Source organism: Leptinotarsa decemlineata, unplaced genomic scaffold (genome assembly GCF_025532065.1).
Source record: "Leptinotarsa decemlineata unplaced genomic scaffold, Ldec_3_MD MMD2_tig00026328_RagTag_RagTag, whole genome shotgun sequence".
In the NCBI taxonomy this organism is placed as follows: Eukaryota; Metazoa; Arthropoda; class Insecta; order Coleoptera; family Chrysomelidae; genus Leptinotarsa; species Leptinotarsa decemlineata.
The window spans coordinates 11,041,851-11,066,595 of NW_027412688.1; the positions used below are offsets into that span (position 1 = coordinate 11,041,851).

At 33.9% G+C, this 24,745-nt stretch overlaps 2 protein-coding genes across 2 annotated transcripts in view; both read right to left on the minus strand.

Annotated features, from left to right (window-relative positions):
• The window catches only part of LOC111505687 (uncharacterized), a 203,652-nt gene that overhangs the window by 116,799 nt on the left and 62,108 nt on the right, over positions 1-24,745 (minus strand). Inside the window, exon 2 of the mRNA XM_074182413.1 lies at positions 1,896-1,947. The gene's annotated coding sequence lies outside the window, so the exon portion shown is untranslated. The remainder of the gene's footprint in view (positions 1-1,895; positions 1,948-24,745) is intronic.
• Positions 1,927-9,345, minus strand: LOC141485583 (uncharacterized). The gene is made up of 4 exons (XM_074182489.1): positions 8,825-9,345; positions 8,544-8,765; positions 8,286-8,486; positions 1,927-1,947 (listed from the first exon to the last, which is right to left on the minus strand). Exons 1-4 carry the CDS (start codon positions 8,873-8,875, stop codon positions 1,927-1,929), a joined length of 495 nt encoding a protein of 164 aa, XP_074038590.1. The 5' UTR covers positions 8,876-9,345.

Here is a 24,745-nt window from a genome sequence, read left to right on the forward strand (position 1 = left end):
AGAATATTTGTTCGACTTCATCAACGATTACGAGAATATGGTTCATTCGACAAAAGAACGCAGGATTGTGGCCGCCATCGAGAAGTACGAACACCACAGCTTGAGGAAGCAGTACTTAATTTGATTGAAGAACAACCTACTACCAGTACTAGAGAGATTGCTTTCCAGTTAAATGTTGATCATATGACGGTATTTCGAATTTTAAAGGAACAACTCTTATACCCTTACCACATGCAACGAGTACAGGCACAGTTACCGCGAGACTTTCCGAACCGTTTTGCATTTTGCAATTGGATGCTGGAAATGATAAGAAGAAATTGTGACTTTCTGAAGACGATATAATTCACAGATGAATGTAGTTTTTCTCGGGACAAGATTATTAATTTTCATAATTACCACATATGGGTTTATGAAAACCCTCACGCTATTGTCGAAACTAACCATCAAGAACAGTTTTCTCTTAACGTGTGGCTCGGAGTTATTGGGGATGATTTCATTGGGCCTCATTTTCTACCTCCTCGATTAAATGGTGAGGCATACGTTCAATTTTTAAGAGAAGTGCATCCAGTACTGCTGGAGGAAGTTCCTTTGGGCGTCAGAAAGGATATGTTTTTTATGCATGATGGGGCTCCCGCCCATTTTAGTCAAGTAGAACGTCAGCATTTAACTGAAACATATACAAATCAGTGGATAGGTCGAGGAGGACCACAGAACTGACCCGCCCGATCCCCGGATTTCAATCTTCTCGATTTCTCTATTTGGGGCCATTTACAGCATTTGGTTTATCATACTCCTGTTCGCGATGTTCCACATCATCGATGCGTACAGGGTAATCAGAGAGACTCCAGGAATATTCGATCGAATACGTGGCTTAATGCGCCGACGTCTAGACGCATGCGTAATGTCTGAAGGTAGACATATTGAACATTTACTATGATTTCTACATGTTGTGTGTTTTGTTATTGATAAATTAGTTTTGTTTATTACCCTTTAATCGTTTAATGCAGGTACTAACTATAAAATAACAATAAATCCAGTTCGCATTTATGACGATGTATCTCTGTAGTTGTTCGTAAAATAATTTTTTGCTCTACTGGTTTATTTTGGGCAAAAAACCCAAGAGACATTTTTTGTTTAGAATGAAACAGGCTATCGGAAATAAATTTTCAAATGGTAAACAAATAAAAAGACAAAAAGTTACATTGGAAAAAATTTTAGGGGTTGCGTTTTCTACCCCTTACAACCATGGAGCAAAACCAAATAAATTACTGGCTAAGTGTCTTTTTGGTAGTATAAAACGTCAGGTTAATTTCAATATTGTAACTTTTTTAGTTTTCTCAGACATTCATTTTTTATTCTTCTTTCTTAGTTCTTTCAGGGATTTCAAATCATTTTATATATCAGACAATGGAAGTCCGAACTAATGAAATTCATAAAATATACAGAATCACAACCTGACAACAATGTATTCGTTTTAATTTCTGAGAGTTTATTGCCTACTATTACGAAATTTCAGCATAGTACTATAATAATTTGATATATTAAATTAGTTATAAACAATTTTTCAATATTTGCAGTCTTTTTTCTTGAAAAGTTTCTCTTTCAATTCATTTTTTGTGAAAGGGAAAAAGTATCAAAACAGCCACTAGTAAAGACGATTCCATTCTCTTTTTTATTTCCAATAAAACAACAATTATATATTTGTGGCTCAATAATTATTTATAGTTTAAGTAATTGATCAACCATCTGGTACAGGAGAAAACTTCCGTTTCTTTGAAATTATACTTTTCAATGGCTAATCACGCATTTCTATTATTTTTATTTTCTAATCTCAGTTGAATTATAGTGATGTTGACTGGAATTATTATGAGCGCAATAATTTGATGTCTACTTACCGATTAAGAGATTTGATGGCAATCGTAAAATTCACATGGTTTTGTCGATAATCTGAAATAAAAAAATACACATTAAGCATACAGGTATAATTGCCAGGAATGTAAATAGATGAATTAGCTTTACTTAATTAATTCTATAATATGTGTGCAGTAATAATTGAAAATAAAGAAAAGAAAAAAATAAAGAAAAGTTTGATAGTATATCTTTTCATACTAATGAATATTGTTGCTTCTACTAATGTTCCATGGTTGAATGATATAAAAAAACACATGTAACTGCTATTTGTCAGAAAAATAAAACATCTGATAATCAGCCAGTCAGTCACAAAAGAACTTTTATTTATGCAGATTGTGATGGAAGGATTGAGGGTAATATAATATAAAATCCCAATTTTTTTCAAGAAGAGAATTAAAGAATCGTTTCAAATTCTTTCTCGAGTTCAAAAATGTTTTATTTGAAAAATTCATACGTTTTTAATGACACTTCAATGGCATATTATTACTATAGATTTTTATTAGACATTAGTGCGTATTCCATGAAGGTATTCAAACCAATAAATGTCAGAAATTGAAAACATTTTCCAGTGTATTCAATTTATTATTTTTTCGTTTTCTGATATATTGAAAAGTAATTTCAAGTTTCTCATGCAAACAGTGAACTGCCATGATTGAAATATATTTTAGAGTTGAGTAGGATCATATTAATTCCAATATTCTGTTCTATTTTCGAACTGTGTTCCGATTTTGCAGGCATCAATTTCATTTTGTACGGTGACTCAAAAAATAAAAATGATTTCGTTCGATCTGACTTTTTATATGAAGCATCTTTTATTGTGAGATTGTTACATTATGTTACATACAGTTCAGAGATAACAGGAATTTCCTATAGCTTCAACACCTCCTTTTCCGAACCATTTTATACTTTTCTGAATGAATACCAAATGCTTTGGTAGAAAGGTCTTTATTGTTCAACTGTTTCATTGGTTAGTATTATGCTTATATTGTCCATTAAATATTTTTTGGAGAAATCAGTTTATACTAACTTCGTGTTTTATGCCTTTTCTATATTTTAGAGAATGCATTCATGATAATGACTTGGAAAGGGTTTCATGTAATGATTTGTTCAAGTCATGTGCAATCAATGGAAAAATGATAGTAGTTGATAAAAACTTTATGATCCATTCGATGTGAGTCTGGGAAAATCACAAGTAGTGGTTCTTGGCCCATTATTATTTCTATTATACTGGACTCGAAAATAGAACACTATTGAGTATTCTGTATGCCATCTATGCCACTATCATTGTTGTTTCGCCAAACTTACATGGAGTGGAAAATGAAACCATAAAATCTCTCACACAAAGTAAACATATTTGAAATCAGTTCGGTTATAAAACTTTGATCATGTTGAATATAAAATGTCACCTCTCCACGACCAGTTTTTCAATAAATTGCCAATAGTTATGAAAGACAAAAATAATGTTAGGTAGTAAATTGAAAAATATTGTACAATTTATTTCAATTTCCTGGAAAAATTTGTAATGTTAAATTAGGTAGTAAATTGAAAAATATTGTACAATTTATTTCAATTTTCTGGAAAAATTTGTAATGCTTTGTAAATCTGTGTTTCGTGACTTGTTATACAGTGCATTTCTTTAATGTCACCCACTTTTATTTTTTTGAACGGGTCAACTCAAAAAATTGAAATTTGGGATATCGGAATTAATCATCAATACTTTATTTTGAAGTGAAATTGACAGATGAAACTTTCAAGATGGCGACGGGGTGCCATCTGGAAAAAAAATTAAATGAAAATGGGGGTCTTGTGACACATCTTTTTGAAGCTCCTGACAAATGCTTCACAACCCTAGAATATAATGTCAATCTCTTCAACTACTACAAAATGGCGGAACTTTTAATAATTGCCTGATGAATACATTGACATTTACCTACATATTATGAGGTAATAAGCTTGAAGTCAGTCCAGAAGATGCTCGAACTGATTGCCTTGAACTTCTTGACATATGAATAGTCTATCCGATATTTCACGCCTAACATTTTCGAACACATTACCGTCAATATCTCTACAAATATTTATTATTCTCTGCCGTATATCCAATATTGAAGCAGGTTCAGTTTCGTACAACTTTTGCTTCAAATAGCCCCATAAAAAAGTCAAAAAGTGTCAAATCTGGCGAGCGGGCTGGCCAATCTGTAGGACCTCGACAAACCTTACTTGTCTGGAGTAATATGGAGGTGCTCCATAGTGTTCATTGGAAATTCTTTCGGTTTCGTGAAAGTTTCGCTTCGCACCGTAAATAAAAATCGCTTCAATTTTTTCTTCCAATGGACGAGAATTGACCATTTTAGAGATTGTTGATTGGTACCTTTCTACTAGTAAAACGAAAAACTAAATGAGATTATTCTAACTGAACAATGATGTTCATTGTCGTACTGACATTTTTTGTCGTTTTTATAAACAAAAAATAACTTAACAAACCTTATCGGGTTTTGAAATTGCCAAATGGCAGATAAAAAGGAATATTTCTAGAAACATCGATATTAGTGTGTTTGTCTTCAGGAAATTATTAAATGTTCCGCCATGTTATAGTAGTTGAAGATATTGACCTTATATTCTTTTTTTCCAGATGGCGACCAGTCGCCATCTGGAAAGTTTCATCTGTCAATTTCACTTCATAATAAAGTATTCAGGCATTAATTTCATTATCTCAAATTTCAATTTTTTGAGTTGACCGTTCAAAAAATAAAGGGGGGTTTTAAGAAATGCACTGTATATTCTGTGCATGTTCAAGAAATAATAAAAATAACTTGAACCTGAATAAAAACAATTTGAAATTTCAATTTTAATTAATTTCATTATTACATAGTCTGTATGTAACAACCTGATTTTGCACTCACATACTATACAGTATATATGTCAAATTCATTTTCATATTTATTCTCTATGTTGTGATATATCCAATGAGTGATTGACAACTTAATACCCAAAATAACTAAAATATAAAAATTTCAATTTTTTAAAACATTGACTGATTCATCCTTCGAAGTGTGATCGAAGTATGAACTATTTGCTTAACTCTCTAAAAAATACTGAACTACTCATAAAATACGAGAAAACTTTCAAATTTATGATTTTTTTATCGGCTTTAATAATGTTTGATACCTTTTATATAATTTGGGATACATATCGTCCAATATATTACTAATTTTTTTTTCACGACATTCTCAATTTGCTTGTTCCATCTTAGATTTTTTAGCATATGTTGATAAATACTGATACAAGTAGCTGAAAGTATTGAAATGAGTAATAATTATGAGCATTTTACTCTCAATCCAGTGTGCTATTTTTATTGTGTTGACTCAAGAGATAGTATTTTGAAATAACAAACTCTTCAATACCGCAATTTCTTCCTATCGAATCCTTTTTACTTTGAATCTTTTTAAAACATACCTAGTACACACAAATTTCTTATACAATATAGAACTCGATAATTCTGATTTTCAGGACGAATATTGAAGTCATTTATATATGATGTTCACACGACTTTTCATATAATCTTGTTATACAAAAAATATTCATTAAAAAGAGGAGACTATCATTACGTACAAGAACACTTAATGCTTTATCCCTGGATCCTCCGTACATACACGAAAATGACCGGTTTTTTGAATTTGCATAATTCGCCCATATTTGATATTTCATATAATTTCGGTATGTTCGGCCATCTGCAAAGCTGCAGTTTATCCCGAGTAATGACAGAGTGCGAATTACAAATCCTCATTTCACTATTTCTCCAGCAAAACATTCACACGATTCATAGCCCAAATGAACGGCCGACATGCAAGGCAGGTGAAGGATTTCGAAAGGTACGTATGTTGCGGTTTAATTATACACTTTTGGAAGAGTTGAACACTGTTATAGGAGATTCGCAATGAAGATACCATGGAAGAGGCTTAGATAAAACCGCTTCTCAGCCAGTTGAGAAATTGGGTATGCGTAAAAACAGTTTATTTAAACAATCCGTTACAGAAATTTATTGGGAATTTGCAGCACGCGCAAGTTCAGAACCGTGTAAAGCTATGAGGCTGTGGGAATTTCATAGCCAAAACACCACAAACACAATATGAGTTTTTTAAGACCTATCAAATCTTCTAAAACTCGTTTTTGATGAGTTGAACAAAAATTTTATTGAGTTTGAAGCTCAAAAATGAACCGGATTTGAACTTCAACAACAGTTATGACTTCACGTGTAAAATAGTGCGATCAGCTTATATTTGGTTTCTCATAAAACACACTATAGGTCACCATATCGATAATCTAACCTTAAATTCAAAATCAGTTCTCTCAAAAATCCTCAGATGAAAGTTTAAACCGTTTTTCGGAATTATTGACCCATTTTCGACAGTTGCATTGACTCAATTTCGGCGACCCATAACTTACCATGGGTCACAATATTGATAAATTATACATTCAAGAAACACTTCATTGATAAATTTTTACTAAACATTATTTTAAAACACAACACGTGTTTCGCTATACAATCACGTCAAAATAAATTCAAACTGCCTCACAAATTATGCGTCACGCGTGATGAAGAAAGGTTGAGAATGCGTTGGTTTTGTTTTACATTGTGAATCGCTATGAAGGTTGAGGTGGATTTTTTGTTTTTTGTAATTGAAATTAGTAGTTGTGTAGGTGCATACTTTTTGAGTGAATTTTATCAAAGGTCTCACTTACAAGCTCTGATCTTCTAGTATAATATAAAATACATCTGTACATAAAAATAGTATTCAAATAAGTAAATGATTTGGCCCTTCTACCTGATCACTACGCACTCTTCCACAGAAAACTGGAAACTATTCTATATATATCACAGCTTCGTCTCCAGATTTGAGTAGTATTCAGTGAGTATAGGCCAATGTATCCTTTACTCAAGTTTATTATATTGGTTAAACGTTATGTAACCAAAGATCTCCGTTGCATTGAAGCCATTCATTTTCTTGTAACCAATTTTCATTAAGATGAGAAAAAGAAAAATAGTGATGCGAAGAAGTGTGAAAGTGTGATTTCACACTTTCAAACGATACAGAATTTCAATTATATCTCTCAATCTCAGATCGGCAGGGCAAATTGATTCAGACTGATTTACTAACCATGTAAACGACTAGATCATTGGCTCTTTCATTGAGGTATGAAGTTGGAAAACATTCTAATTCTAGAAGCTCGCCCCATAGGATGGACAATGATAGTAAAGACTTACTATCATTGTTTTATGATGGTAAATGGCCAAAATAGTACTAAGCGAGTTAGTTCAATTCAGTGAGTTTTTGAGGTACTTGATCATATTTTCCATGATCAAATACCGCAAAATGCCTTGTTTACTAAATAAACTTTGAGGTAATGTATTGTCAAATGTCTTTCTTTATGGTTTTCTAGCTTTTCCGAAGACCTTCCTTACAAATAGCCATGGGTAGTTTTCTGTCGCCTACTTTTACCACCAGCAAATTCTTATGCTCCCCAAGATTCCAAATTGTACTTTACATCAACTACCTATTGAACTTAATAGCTCTGTTCAAAAAAGCAAACTTGTGTTGGCTCTCACTTTAGATGTTCGAATATTAGATTCAAAGGAAGACCTGGAAATATTTTTAGCTCGGAATTACCCAGGCATTAGTTTTCTCTGTGGTTGAAAAAAAGCTGAACTGCTTGGATAGCGTAAACCTGAGATTGGTAACATTATTCATAACAGATAGCTGTCACTGGTACAATATTAGTAAAATTGCCAGATTCTTTAATCAAAATTGTCGATACTTCCAATCATTGCAATAAGTAGATTCTTCATCTCTTGGAAGTATTCATGATGAAATAAGGGAAACCTGAAATAATGGTATGTGATGGAAGTTCCTAATTAAATCGTTCCAAAAGGTTTTGTAAACAAAAATAGATTAATGTTATTTATTTCTGACCGGGATATTATAAGCTTATATCGTCATAGTTACGCTATCAATAAAGAGGGTCATAACTCCCTTGGGACATTATAGATTTTATAATTCCCTCTACCTTTCACAAGTAAAAATAAATAGAAATGAAAACTGAACCATATTTTATTTATTCACGTCATTACAAATAATAAATGTACAATTTTGAAATGTTCCCTGAAAATTACTTCCGCCACTGGAAACAATTTCTTCTTTTGTATGGCTGGAGCTTCTGTTCTCTACAGTCGAGGTACCTGCCTCTTCTGATGACAAAGTAGACAACATATGCGCCGTTTTATTTCTCAATTCGATGCTATCCTCCAAATACCCCTCCGCCACCGTGGAACTTTTCCAACCTCCGTGTCTTTTTAAGTTAGTCATAGTTGCTCCTGCATTGGCTAGAGCAGTAGCAGAAGTGCGACGAAGGCAATGTCCCGTATAGGAAGATGAGTTTGGCAATTTCTTCGATACACCAGTTTTACTTTCCGGTACGTTCACTACCATAACGGAATCCCGGTCCTCTATATCCGATATCTTCATATTCAAAAGTTCCTGACTTCTGCATCCTCCAAAATAACCCATAATCAAAACAACCTAAAACAAAAAAAAGGAAATAAATACACACAAAAAGGAAAATAAGAAAAAAATTACCTTATGCAATAAATGAATATCATTAGGAGCGTCCTTTAGGAATCTGATAACATCTTTAGGAGATAAAACAGCAGACTTTTTCGGCTTATAACTCTTACTCTTCCGTTTCAAAAAAGCCTGTAGTTCATTGAACTTGGTGATATCTCGTTTCTCATGTATAGTCACCATCGATTTTAGCATTGACCATCTAGTCCATAAAGAATTCGGACTATACGTTTCTGACTGAAACGAATAAACACAATTACTACCAAATCTACCGAAAAACATAGAAAATTCCTTACCAGTTCTTGAAAATATGCCAGAAATACAGTTTCATTGACATCTTTTGGCATAACATTTTTCCGTGTCAGCCAGTCCAGATATATTTTGTATTATTTTTGGTATACGGCTTCACTTTTCGATGGAATTAATGATTCTCTTGCTTGTTCAGCTTTTTTCAAAATATCCTCCATTATATTTGGGGTAGAAAACACGTTTTCACCGCAAACACAGCTTGATAACAAAGTTCTGTTTATAAACAAGTAACATAGCAACAACCTAGCAACAAGAAAACTCTACTATAATCAACGGTACCTGATTCAAATATACCGGGAAGGTAATGAATTGGTACATTTTTCCGTTTCAAAAATGAACAAAATTTTATTGAAATCGGTCAGAAATAAAATTATCTATGTACCACGGGAATTAATGAGCCTTAATAACCTCAGGCAATTGCTGTCCCTCGGGCCAGAGGCCCTCGGGACGCAAACTTTGCCATCGGTAATTAAGGCCCTCCTAATTCCCTTGATACATAAATAACTATTTCTATGCTCCTCACATCTCCAAAGCAACAATACACCCACCATTCCAGAAATACGTCGAAATTGATAACTAAGAAATGGAATCAAAATTAAAAAAAATTTACTTTGTTATGGATACGTCAGTCAGATTCCTATTACAGTTACTTTATGAATATAATACTGTTCTGGATAAATTTAATAGTCAATAAAAATATATTGGACACGAGATTGAGATACTGAAGAAACAATGATGAATAAAATGGGAGCCAAGCTTAGTAACTTGTCTCCCAACTGGAATAATCAAAATAAAGGTGTTGGAGACGAAGCAGAATGTTCAATTGAAAATTACATAAAATGAAATTAGTGTCAACGAAGACGATATTTTTGAAGAAGCTGGAAAGAGACACCTGGAAGGAGAATAATAAATGGTATAATATACTTTCTAATCAAAACATCTGTTTCCTTTTTTTCCTTTTCACTCTTTAGTGAAAGAATTTTGTAACGCGTACAGGTGATACAGTTAACTTCATTTCAATTATTTTGTGTCACACGTTTCATATATCAGGAAGAAGAGAGAAAGCTACCATCTCGTCTTTTAGAAGCCTAAAATATTTTTGGAAAGAAAGGTTTTAAGTTTCTACTTTTCCGTCTTTATATACACAAAATATGTGACAATCTTTCAAACAAAGGAAAAAATAAATATAAGAATAAACTCTTCACAAAGATGTGCAGATCATGCAAAAAAGTAAGTTTCAGACACAAACTCGAGGAAGAGGTCCTCTAGAAATAATTACTTTTATATAAACATTGAATTACACGATTTTTTTTCGAAACTACTTCAAACATTCGTTATGGAATTGAATGAGATATCATTCACACTATATATTATATGAAAGAGGTATAATTTCACGTGCATGGAACACTGTCATCCTCCACGGAAAAAGACACTTGCCTTATTGTCTGTTCAGCATCAAATCTGGATAAAATTATAAGACGAATCACTCAATTCATACATAATATAGAGTTTTTGTCACGAGTGAGTTAAATCTTCTCATGTTATCGATGACAGTACCTACGTAATGACAATCATTTGCTTATGTGATTCAATCCCAGCCATATGAATTTTGTTCAAATTTGAGGAGGTATATTTTCAGGAGGGGATAATATTTGGAAAAGATAGGTCTTGACTTTCTACTTCTCCATCTTCATTCACTTAGTATTCTGGACATTAGTAGAAATTACCGGGTTTCTTGCTAATTTTAGCGTTTCCTCAACAAGAAACACCTGAAATTGCACACTCCTTCAAAAGTTCTCATTCATTTGCTGAAACCTTCGGAAATTTGTCTTTCAATATTTTACTATAATTATCCGAATCAGAACCGCCCCGGCCCCGCACGGTAGCAATGCTGACGCCCTCGGTGGAATATTCAAAAATCCTTTCAAATTGCACATCAACCACATTAAACGAACCTACATATAAAATTTCAGCTTCCTAAAATATACCGGTACGGAGAAATGGTGATGAAAAGGTAATTTTCATATGTAAATTCGCCCCTTTTACCGCCACGGGGAGGATACCCAGATGGAATATTTAAAAGTCCTTTCTTGGTGCGCATCTAAGACCTTAGAAGCACCTATATATCAGCTTCCTAGAGATGAATGAAACGCCAAGTGAGTGACTTTCGCATTTATAAGTATATATTGTACTATGATACAATCCCTACTTCCCTACTAACTAATATTATAAATGCGAATGTAAGTTTGTTTGTTACTGTTTCACGCGAAAACTAACCAACCGATCATCATGAAATTTTGTACACATGTTCTTGGAGGTATCAGAAGTAACATTTTATTAAATAAAACTATTTTTAAAGTAACATAAAAAATTGTTTGTCAAAAAAATCTCAAAATCTAGTTACTTTACATATCTTAAAAATTGTCAATGATCAGGAATGTCAAACATACAGAGAAGCATGTGAAGCTCGATGATTGTTAGAAAATGTTAATCATATCATTTCTATTGTACTGACACTTATTTAATGGCATAAATGCAAGCGGAGCCGCGGGTAAAAGCTAGTAACATAATTATTATATAAATTTACTAACATTTTTCACAGAGTGACCTTGTGATATACTACCCAACAAATGAATATTATTCGAATGGGCATATTGAACTTCAATTGAAGATACATTGTCTACCAAAACTTTCAAAAGTGTCCCGAATATGATGAAATTATGGATTTCGAACTCGTCGCACCTAAATCACACAAACTTTATTGCGCAGGTAGTTGAACAAATTTGTTGAGCGCAATCAAAGAAGTTATATTTGCTTTGAATTATGAAGCATTTCATGAAAGTCATACACTGAAAATTGCGATATTTGCTCGTACGGCAGACCATGAAGAATTTAAATTAAATTTTCTAGTCTAGGCTTCGAAGTAATCCGAGTAGACACACTTCCGCGAAAGTAATTTTATGAATTTCATTGATTATGGCATCTATATTGCCGTAATTGCGATCACTTCAATTGTGTCTACAATTTACCAATCAGGAAATAGTTGGCATCTTCGACTCGTGTTCTCGAGTTTCTAACCGGTGAAAGAGGCAGATATTCAATTAGCCTAATACCCGACTCACGTTACACAAGTAAGCTCGCATAGGCTGGAATGTACAGCTAAAATTGTATGCTCTGCATTTTACAACGATCCAGATCCTAAAAACTATTTTACAAACAAAGTCACCATTATTAATAGCTACTTATGATATGAGTGTTAAAAGTAAGGTTTCATTTTGTGAGTGAAAAAGCGTAGCGTAGTGAGTTGAGCAATTTCTTGAACAAAATAAAACTTACTTTTAACACCAATATCATCCAAAGTTTTTTGTACAACTGTTCTGTTTTTATAATGAAACAGATAAATTTAATATTTCTACAAAAACACATTTTGACATCTCTTGTCAGTTAGCTATTTTCGTGTTATCGCATTTGCTGTGAAGTGGCCGTATCAGGTTATCACCTGGTTACCAACAAAGAGTATTCTTTAGAGCTCACGCGTTTCATTCAACGTCACATTTAAAGTTTTTGCTGGTTCCTGACGATATTGAAGAGGCTGCAAAAAGAGCTTCAATTGAATTGTTTCCAAAAAAATCCGCTAAGCAGTACAACATCGCATATTCTAATTTTCTTAGCTGGTGTAGACTTAAAAACGTCGAAGAAAATTTCAGGGAAACCGTCTTCTTAACTTATCTAGAAGAGCAATCAAAAATATTGAACTCAACTTTGTGGAGCAAACTTTCAATGATAAAGTCGAGTGCGCTCGTTAAAAATGGTGTTAATACAAGCAAATATTTCAAGGTATTAGCATTCTTAAAGCGGAAAAAAAGTTATAGGCCCAAAAAAATCCCTTCTACCATTGCTGAGTTTCTGAATCTCCCGGAATCAAATGAATATACAGGTCACTGTTTCAGAAAATCTTCTTCTTCTTCTTTTTTGCTAGCAGAATCAGGAGCAAATAGCACGGAGGATGGAAGTCTACAACAGTAGCTGAGGGTTACATCGATCAATCTGTTTCCCAACAGCTAGCTCCAGCGTTACAGCATCGCCCTCTTCACTTTAGGAATTAAATGTTAATACCCATGAAATTGTCAACTCAGCTAGTTCAAATATATTTCAAGGCTTTTCAATATCGCAAGTTAAAAATATCAGTAGTTGTTCTAATTATACTTTTCATATTAATGTTCATAAATAATAATGATAATGTAATCAATGTATATAATACAATTGTAACAGAATTTAATTGTATCTATATCTATTGTTCACAATAAAACTTCCTTAAAAATTGAATAATTATGTTTTGTTTATAGCTAATTGGTCGAAAAAAATCGTATTAAAAATATTTTTAACACCGGTGTTGATCCTTTGGTGTAGTAATGAATATTACTGGAGTTTTTTCCCAACACCAAACCGTTATTTTAACACCTCGACACGTGTTTCAATCACCAAGGGATCATCTTCAAGAGGAAGATTAAACTAAATCTACATACGATGTTGTCATTATTTATACCATAGATACCTCAGCTAGGTACCTGCGGCATAATTGTCTTAAAATTAATTTTACAATGTTGCCTTATCTACTAGTCAGTGTTGCCCCTTATACAAATAGCCCATTTTTTCTCTCTTACTATTTTTATAGCTTCCACCATAAGCTCTGAATTCTATAATTTTCGCTTTGTTTTCGAGTTAACGCCCGCCATTCTGATAAAACATAATACAAAAATATAATTTACAGAATTATCAAGTCAGCTGATAGTCTCTAAATCCGGGGCCGCACTGCAGGATACTAGATAGTCGTTTGGAGGGTGGATGGTAAAGGCGGATGGTGGAGGAGCAATGCATCCTGGACGCAGTGAAATGAAGCCAGTATTTAACTGACACCGCAAAAGTAACAATCATGCCTCACTTCAATAAATAAACAAAATCATTGAAACTAAACATTAGAACATAAACGTTAAAGAAAAGAGTTACATAGGTATTATGAAAAAAAGGATCTTGCTGTTGAGTTGTAGATGTTCCATCATACGAATCTAATGATTGTTGTTCCTTCGAAAAGCATGAAACATCAGCAGAATTTAACAATGATGAGTACTGGGTACGACTATCATACTCGTGGCCAAATTGAGGGGTTCCCACAGACAAATTTGTTCTTATTCATTCAAGACAAAGTCTTCAATTTTTCTACGGACTCAGACTATGGCTTGGACTTAATTCCCGCATATATGGAAGTAAACTTTCGAAGAGACACAAATCCGGATCTTCTTCGGAGCTGATTTCTTTTTCCGGAAGTGCAAATTTTTCCTTAATGGGTCTGCTGGGTCCCAAATTGTCCTTCCTTTGTACACAAAACTAATTACGCTTTCCTCTATAGCTAGGCTACCCGGCTGGAATATCAAACACGACGGATTAGGTTGGATAAACGCCTGGCATACCTTCGGATGGTTTCTGGAGCTTAGATGGTAGTGGAGAGCCACTGCGGCTACCGTCGCGTCGTTTCTGTTACTCACGTAGATAAATAGCAGGATGTTCGCCAGGCAGCTATCTACCATGCACCATCCAACCAACATTCCTGCAGTGCGGCCCCAGCTCAAAAGCTATAAAAACAATACTGTGTGCACTCTTTGTACAAAAATACATATTTTCCAAATACCTTAGAAAGTTCTACGGAAGCGGTAAAACAAAACACTTTCACAATGACGAAAGGGCTCGCTCTACTGACATATGTAAACACTTGTACGCGTTTAATGGAGTAGAAAGAGACAGAATATCGCTAATTGATGCGTGTGTGAGTTTGCATTTGAGAGAAATGGGGGTATTCCCTATTAGGGATACTATTCCATATTTGGTCACTTTACTCTATTTTCTGTTTATGTCAAAAATGTCACTTTGTGACAAAAATGCTAAAAATAACGAAACGTGAAGGAAAACTGTCACTGTATTAAATTATTGTGTTACGTGAAGTTTGGATGTGTCACGTAAAGTTAAGACTATTGGAAATGTTGAGTTTTGCCCTAATTACCTTCATTAATATCTAGAGTTTTTCTAAGAGACTCAATAACTAAAATCAGGTACAAATACATTAGTTATTTTATTATTACTATCTTTTTAAAAAGTCAGTTTATGATTTACCATACTGGAAAGTTTTGTGAAAAGATTCCTGTTCTGACAGTACCATAAACCGGAAGTAAACTTTGCTTCGCTTAGCTGATGATGAGCGTTATCCAAAGGGATCATAGAGCAAGATGAACGTGGTCAGAGATAAATTTACCCTTATCATAATAAACACATTTCCATCATCAACATTATACATTTCATAAAGCACTCACAGCCAGCATCCTCCACATCAATAAATACGAAGTTAATTGAATTTTGCAACAATACATTTGCACAGAGCTCTAGGGCAAACGTTCTCCTCTGTTTCTCCCACATCGGCATAAAAGTCGTATTACAAAATCTCCACTAAATGGCGAGATATGCACAAGGTGCAGTCGGTGAACATATTTTCAACAGTTCACGGAAGGAAAAACTAACGAGCACGTTTAGAACACACGCCCAAAACATTCAACAGCAATTTTCACTTTGAAGTTTTTAATCAGAACTGGTACTCCGGTAAAAGTAGAATTTTTAGTGAGTTTTCGCTTAACAATTGTCAGTTGATGATGGAAAATATGAAGTCTGTAAACGATTCTAAAAAATATGGAATGCTTCCATTTGTTGCTTACAAATAGCTATTTATGATATGAGGGTTAAAAGTAAGGTTTTATTCTGTGAGTGAAAAAGTTTGACGAATGAGCGTTGCGAGTTGAACAATTTCACGAACTATTTTCATGTTATCGCATTTGCTGTTGAAGTGACCATGTCAGGTGACGCCGAATACCAATAAACAGTATTGTATACAGCTCACGCGTTTAATTCAAAGTCATATTTGAAGTTCTTGCTGGTGTTAAATGTCTTGCATAATCAAGAACAATAGTGAGGAATTGTGTGTACATGACGATATTGAAGAGGCTGCAAAAAGAGCATCAATTGAATTGTAATAAAAAAAATTGGCTTAGCAGTACAACATCGCATATTCTATCAACATCGCATAGAAAATTTTTCAGGGAACTTGTATCCAAATTCACAACTACCGGTAGTGTACATAACAAAAAGCCCCCAGGTCATCCGTCCATTCCGAAAGAACAGCAAGTGCAAATGTAAATAACAGGAAATCTGGGAATTTGAATATGCCGGAAACTATTGTTGGCCCCCTCATCACTGAAATTGTAGAAGCGAATCCTAATGAATTCGATATGGATATTGTATCGCAACAAGATGGATCACCCCCACATTACTCCAGAGAAGTAAGAAACTATTTGGTCATTGGATTAGCCGTCGAGGTCCTACAGATTGGCCAGCTCGCTCGCCAAATTTGACACCTTTTCATAGGGTTATTTGAAGCAAAAGGTGTTCGAAACTGAAACTTCTTCAATATTGAATATACGGCAGAGATATTGACATTATTGTGTTCGAAAATGTTCGGCGTGAAATATCGGATAGGCTGTTTATATGTCAAGAAGTTCAAGGTAACCATTTCGAGCATCTTCTAAACTGACCTCAAGCTTATTACCTCATATTATCTAGTTAAATGTCAATGTATTCAGGGAATTATTGAAAGTTCCCATATTTTGTAGTAGTTGAAGATATTGACATTGACAGGTTGAGTGGAAGAGTAATTAAATGATGACTTGTCATCATGTAAATTGAACTTCCCCTTTTTTCTTCATATAATAAATGAACTATTCCTGATTAATTTGCTTCAAATGTATTAGAAGATAATAAAGACGATATTATTATTATTATTATATTTAAGGGTTGTGAAGTATTTGTCAGGAGCTTCAAAAAGATGTGTCGCAAGCCCCCCCCCCACCTTTCCATTTAATTTTTTTCCCAGATGGCGACCAGTCGCCATCTTGAAAGTTTAAATTTCACTTCAAAATAAAGCATTCGTGCACTAATTTCATCATCCCAAATTTCAATTTTTTGAGTTCACCCGTTCAAAAAATAAAAGGGATAGTTTTCGAAACTTTTTACAAATAGATTTGTGTTTTGACATTGCTCCTTTGATTTTTTTTAAAGAAGATTTCTTCTTGAAGTATTCGGCGTATGGACATTGCTATAGAAACCGAGATTAATCGCGGAAAACCAATTTTGGTGACCTTGGACCTTTAATAATTTCTGACGCAGAAACAAGATTTTATGAAACTTTTGAGATAACTTTTAGAATATCAAAATGATGGTGTATACGAGTTTACAGCTCATTATCGCTCTCATTCCCAGGTTGACCTCTTTCGTTATGCTCACGTGAGGGGACTATCATTCACATCATACGGCTGTTTTCTTTTCACTTCACCATCACATAGTTCGGAATTTTCATTTTTGAAAACATTGAACAACGTCATTGTGTTGTCATGCAGACATGGAATATAAAAAAGTCCACAAAATTAGTGGAAGTTAGCATTGTTATTCAAGATGAAAATACCAATTTCGGAATCGATATCTCTGTAGCAGAAATTTTGAAGTTTACTGTTTCACCGAAACTTCACCGTCACAGTCACTGTATAATGTACCTTTCCAACGAATTAAGTTGTTTCTGTTTACAGTTACTTAGTTAAGGGTAAATGCGTCGATACTAAGACTCCACACTGAACAATTACAGAGAAACTTCTAATGGAAGCTTTTCAGTGTATGCCTCGGAACAATTAACTTAATGCAAAAGCTCTTCGTGAAATTATTTGCATTTCTTAAGAGGACTAACAGCGGTATGAGCTGGAAACCTCTAGACTCTAAACATATGGCTCTACAAAGATGATAAAGAGTGTGTGCGGATGTCTGAAGATTTTTTAGTTGTCAGCGTTACATCACCTATTGAAGAGGCTTTTAATAGAAATATGTTATTGTGTCTACTGATTTTTGTTTGAAAGTTCAGGCATTGATTGTCCACGAATATCAACCAACAGCGATGAAACCTAAGAGTAGAGAAAATGAAGCATCAGAATATTTCAGGACAGCAATATTCAGATGAGATGTTGAAAAAAGTGTAGTGAAATTATATCACATATAGTATGAAAAAAAAGCTAGAAACAAATTATTGATAGATTGAAAATAATTAATATCACCTTATCGCAAGGTGACGGTGAATTCCTCAAGGAAAAAAAGAAAATGTCGAAGTGACATTCTGCATTAACATTTCTACGAAATACTATATTTTTCTATTAAAAAAATTATCTCAAAATTTCTGTAGTGGAAAAATTTTCAAAGGAAATAATCTGTTATATCAAAAATGATGATAGATCGTGGAAGGCGAACGAGTTTTCAGAATTGAATCATGTAATACTTGTTAAGCTGAAGGACTGGCCTACACATTTTTTCGTTGAAATTCGTTCTTCGAGAAGTGAGATTATCTCTGGTGTCTCCAATAAATTAAGCGAATGAGTGGTGTGCACAATGAAAAGCAAGTCAGCTTCATTTCGAGATGGCAAATACGGCAAAAAGCAAACAAAAACCAATATCTCCACAGAAAAAAATACGCTGCAACAAAAACCCAATATTGAAGAAAACTTCTACCTAAATAAAGGTGAATCATCCAAAATCAAAGAAGTCAGTCATTTAGAAGGTACAAGCGCTCTTAAGCAAGCGGAAAGTATATCTACTATAAATAAATACATCCACATCGAAGAAAGTGAAAACACCGAACTCATAAAAGAAAATGAAAATGATCGGTGGAAAAAAGTCACCAGAAAAAGAAGATCTGGTATCATAGGAAAAAAGCTGGAAGTGAGGTGAAAGGCGTTTCCCAAATAGCAAATCTTCATGTCAGTAGAGTGGACCCAAAGAATACTATAGGAGACATGCAAAAAATGCTGGAAACACACTTTCTAGAAGTCAAATGTGAATCTTTGAACCCTAAGTATCCCAGCAGTTATTCATAATTCAAAGTCAGCATTTTTGAAGATAACTTTCGAAAAGCCATGGATCCTGATGTTTGGCCTTATGGAGCGTGCATTAGTCGTGAACTTGAAAATATTAAATTTCTTTGTTTAGTGGAAATAGGCATTAAACAGAATGTTGTGAATGATGTTTATATTTCTGGGTTCAAACTTGTCAGTTATTATTGTAGATCTGCGTTACGATGTGGAGGTGTAGGAATTTGGGCTCGTTCAGACTTAGTAATTGGTAGTATTGACTTGTCAGATTTTTGTCTAGAGCAACATTTTGAAATATGTGCATGTATCTATAAATATGGTGGAACAACTTTTTGTATCTTGAATTGCTATAGGTCACCTTCAGCAAACAAAAACATATTCTTCACAAAAATATCAGATGTGTTGCATTTTTTATATAAACCAAATTACAATTTCCTTTTATGTGGGGATTTTATTTAATTTTGGTAGATTTAAAAATACAAACTTCAACAAGTTGTCATTAATTTTGTCGTCATATAACCTTGTACCAAAGGTAGCGTGGCCTAAACGTGTCACAGATACATCCTCTACCTCAATCGATCAAATATTTTCAGATGTGAATTGCGGATGTTGTGTAATAGACAATGTATACTCTGACCACAGAAGACACTTTAGCGAACAAAACATTGGTAATTTTAAAAATGCATTGATGAAAGAGGATTGGAAAGACCTTCGCAAAATTTCAAGTTTTAATGGTAGTTTTGAATATTCTACACTATATTTTTATATCATTTCGATTTGAATTTTCCCAAAACTAAATATAAAAGTAATAAATGTCCCTCCAAGAATTGGGTTACCAAGAAAGTGACAATATTTAGTCAAAAATTGAAAGAAATTTTTGTCCTACAAAAGAACTGCGCTAAAATTATTCCTATATATAATAAAAAAAAGAGAACATAATAAATTACTAAAAAAACAAAAAAATATTACTATCAAAAAAAATTGTTGACTCTGAAGATCAGTCGAAAGCAAGTTGGCAAGTCATCTCAATTGAACAATAAACAGAAGAAATCTACTAATGTTACATTAAATATTGAAGGTAGAGTAGTAGAACACCCAGAGGAAGTTGCTTCAATTTATAATGACTTCTTTATAAATTCAACAAAAAATTTGATTGGTCAAATGCCTAACTCAAAGGTATATATAGCTCAAAGTTCGTTGAATATTAATTCAAGTACTTTACATCTCAATTCGTTTTGTGAACCAGAATTACTGAACTTATTGTTGAGGAGAATGAAAAATAAGTATTCTTCAGGCTTTGACGATGTGCCAATTTTTATTCTTAAAAAGATCTTATCATGTATAACAAAACCTATTACATATTTGATAAATTATCATTATTATATTCGCTTCAGGAACTTTTCCAGAAAGTATCAAAATCGGAAAAATTATGCCAATTTTTAAAAAGCGTAACGTTAATTCTCCTGAAAATTACAGACCTGTCACAATCCCATGTAGTTTTCAAAAAGTATTTGAATATGCTTATTTAGATCGATTCATGAACTTCATTGACAAATTTTCAATTTTGAATGATAAACAGCGTGGCTTTTAGAAGAATAGGTCGACGAAAACAGCCAGTCTGGATTTTTATGAAAAAATTGTAAACCTGATTGAGGCAGGCGAGAGCCCTGTTGGGGTCTTTTGCGACCTCGGTAGGGCTTTCGATTGTGTCAATCATAATAAATTATTAATGAAATTAGAGACATATGAGTCAGGGGTGTTGCACTTCAATGGATTTCAAGTTTTTTACAGAGTAGAACTCAGTGTGTGGGCATAAAACATAAATGTAAAGATGGGATAATAACAAAAAATTCAGATAAAATCAAACTTGATATGGGAGTGCCGCAGGGATCAGATTTAGGTCCTATCCTCTTCATTCTCTACGTTAATGATATAGAGAATGTTTAAGGGAATGAAATATACACAGCATACGCTGACGATTTTACGTTAATTCTATCAGATTTCGATGATGACCGCCTTGAAGAAAAATGCAATGTATATATGGAAAAGTTAATTGCCTACTATAGTGGTAATGACCTACATTTCAACCAGTCAAAAACACAAATCGTGAGGTTTCATATTAGGAAAAACCGTTTCAGCAAAAACTCACTTTTATATCTGATAATGAACCGAAGGGCAGTACTGCAGAAACCGTGAAATTTTTAGGTGTATATGTTGATGAATTTCTTAGCTGGAAATCTCATTGTGAACAGTTATTAGTGTCAAAGTTAGGTAGCATTACATTTCTTTTTAGGAATTGAAAAGAGGTACTGGAACAATCAGTTGATAACTTTCTATCACGCTCAAGTAAATTCACGACTGAGGTATGGGTTGTGTCTGTGGGGTATTACTATCCATACACGGGTTGTTTTCATTAGCCAAAAGGAAATTTTGAGACTAATGGCAGGAGTTTCCTATGATCATTCATGTAGAAATATTTTCCCTTCTTATAAATTTCCCTTCTTATAAAATTTTACCTGTAGCAAGCTTATATATTTTTGAAGTATGCGTCTATATATTTATGAATATTGACAAATTTTATAAAAAGTCCAACATTCATACATTGAACACAAGGCAAAAAAATGATATTCACGTTCCATATGCGAGACTCAATATTACTTCAAATTCTCCCAATTGTATTGGACCTAGGATATATAACCTGCTTCCTGAAATTATAAAAGTAATAAAGACATTATTTGGCTTCAAAAAAGCTTTGAAAGACTTCCTATTGGAGAAATGTTTTTACTCACTAGATGAGTATTTCAAAGAAAATTTTTGTTATTAACTCGTGCTTGTTTAATGTATTTTCATGCACTTTTATTGTGACACCCAGTTTTTGTGGTATTTTGTTTCGTTTTGTAACCACTTCATTTTATTGTATTTTATTAATGACTATTCCTATACATTTTAGATGTCAAAAGGAAAATAAATATCATTATTATTATTATTCCTATAATCTATCGTTATAACGAACTTCAATTATTTGGTCATGGCAATTTTAATGAACGTTTGGGGATACATAGACATACATACGTAAAAAAACAGGTATATTTTCATTTTTCTCAAAAAATATTCATATATTCATCAATTTCTATTATGTCTTCTTCAAAGTAGTCCCCCTCAGATATTATACACTCGTATCAGCGTTTTTCCCAACACTCGAAGCCATTCTGACATGCACTTTTTCGTATGACCTTGAGCTCTCTCAGCGATTCGGTTTTTATCTTTTTGATTGTTAGAAAACCCTATTCTTTCATTGGCCTCTTCAATATTGGGAACATAAAAAAAGTCGCAGGTGGCCAAATCTGGTGAATACGGTGGCTGAGGCATGATAACTATGTTGCTTTTTGGGAAAAAAATGACGAACAAGAAGGTACATGGCATGAGCCAACCGATACGCTGACATCCTCAGCAACTTCTCTAATAGTGATTCCTTGATATTCATAACAATTTTCTTCACTTTCTCAACATTTTCATTGGTTGTTAATGTGCCGGGGCGTTCAGAGCCCCGTCATTCACATCTTCTCGAATTTCTGTGAAAACTTGTACCACTCGTGAACATTTTTCTGACTCAGAGTACAGTCACCGTATGCCACTGTCAACGTTTGAAGTTTTTTTGAGCACTTAATTCCATTTTTAACAGAAAATTCGATGTAAATTCTTTGATCCATTTTTTTTTCGATAGCAGAAAATCGCTGAACACATAAAACACGTCTGACTTTTATGACTCCCGCCTGCTAAATAGCAAATGTGAATATATGTACGAAACGAGTGTACCAACAAAGTTGAGATGACCGATAATGATGTCATTGTCGTTTTTGGGTGCAATTAATATCACTTAAGTTAATCTCGTTTTGAAATTCGAAAGTAATTGTAAGATTCAGAGATGGTTTCATAGGAACACTCACTCTGTACAATCGCTACATTGTAGTCGTAGTCTTCCTTTTAAGAAGATAAAACAATTCCTCTTACGACTTCAACATTATTCGGTGTTATCTCGTTGGTACTCGTTTGATTTTTCTGCTAGTTTGGCATACATGCAAACATCAGCACTAATAACCTGCGAATACGTGAGGAATATATTATGCAGTAATTACACTCTTACTTATCGTGTTATGGAAATTGAAAGCAACAGAAATGTAAACATGCGTGGGACTCGGATTTTTCGTTCGGTTCTTACGGTATGTGGATAAGTAATCGGTCTTCTTGGATGGGTTGTTAGTTTGGTCACTGGCATCAATTTCCATGTACCTACAAATAATGGAAGTGTAAAAGGAAGAGTATACTTTCATATAGCAAGAATGATACTCAATACCGACAAATTTGAACTGGAGATTCCTCCATGGATTTGTCATCCAACACGAGACAGCACTATTTCCATCCACCAGGTATCATCAGAGATGCTTCATCACTGAGCTGTCCCAAAAAGAACAATTCTGAAAAGTGAAAATGTCATCCGAGATCGACGGAAAACTCAATTCCCAGAAAAACGAACTAGGCTTCCCAAGGCGATCAGTTGCAAAACAAAGCTTCGCATCGACCGCCGATTGACATCCGTCCTGTTTTTCACTGCAGCTCTCACTGCAAGGCAACTCGAAGGATTTGTGATCCAACACCACACAGCGCTGTTTCAACCCACCAGGTATCACCAGTGGTGCTAGACTGAACCACTGAATTGCCTAAAAAGATAGTCAGTGATGTCGGATCATAAATCCATCGAGTTGCCTTGCAGTGAAAGCTGCAGTGAAAGAAAAGGATGTCATTCCCCGTCAATGTCAAAGCGTGGCCTTGCAACTGACCGATATTTGAGGATTGAGCTTTCTGTCGATAGATGGCGTCTTCGAAGGGGAGATGTAATCACTTTTTACCTGTAGATTACTCTTGATAAACAAACTATTCTTAGCAAATGAAGGTTTTTAGAGAGTTCTTTCGCATCGAAAGTTTAGGGTGCTGAATGTGAAAAACAAATATAGTTTTTGAACATAATTATTTAAGTTCATTATTCTTTCCAAATCAATTCAGTATGATGTATCTATATGGTAATCCCTTCCTTTTGAGGTGGAACTGAATTTCCAGAGGCGCAGAGAAGGCGCATCAGATAATAGTTTGCCCTCTATTTTGGTGCCACCGAAATTTGAGTATTTTTGAAAATTAAAGTAAATTCTGAGTACCAATTTATATATTTTGAACATCATATAAAAATGGATACTTTCAATAATTCATCAACAACTTATAAATAATTGTAGTAAATTACCCAAAATTCGTTGTTTCTACATTTTTTTGTTTCTTTAATGAACATATATGTAAATCAGTGGTATGATTCGTGAAATTTTTTTGTGTCCTACTTTTCTATCTTGTGATATACTGATTTTTGCTACCAGCTGTTAAGGATACAACATTTCAATTTTGAAACTTTTCTAATTATTATCAATTTTGATATTATTATTACAAGACATGATAAAAAATGTGTTTGCTGATAACATATTGTGTATGTGAATGAAGATAACGAAAACATCATTTTCAGTTTATTGTGGCTCATACCTATTCACTCGACCAAATAAACCCAGCTTCTCAACGAAGCCGATTAGTCTGTATGGTGAGTGGTCTTTCAGGTCAGATGGTAAGAGTACAGCTCTGCCGAACTCTAAAAACCTGATTCGGTCCCCAGCGGGGCAGACACAAAGTATATGCTCTGCTGTTTCATCATTTTCCAAACAGAGGCGACACACACTGTCTTCCGACAGTCCGAGTCTCTGCATATGATGATTTGAATGACAGCGACCTGTGAGAAGGCCTGTTAGACATTGTTGTTTATCCCTACTGTAGTTCAATAACTGTTTGGTATCAAGCTCTTCAAAGGGTGAATAA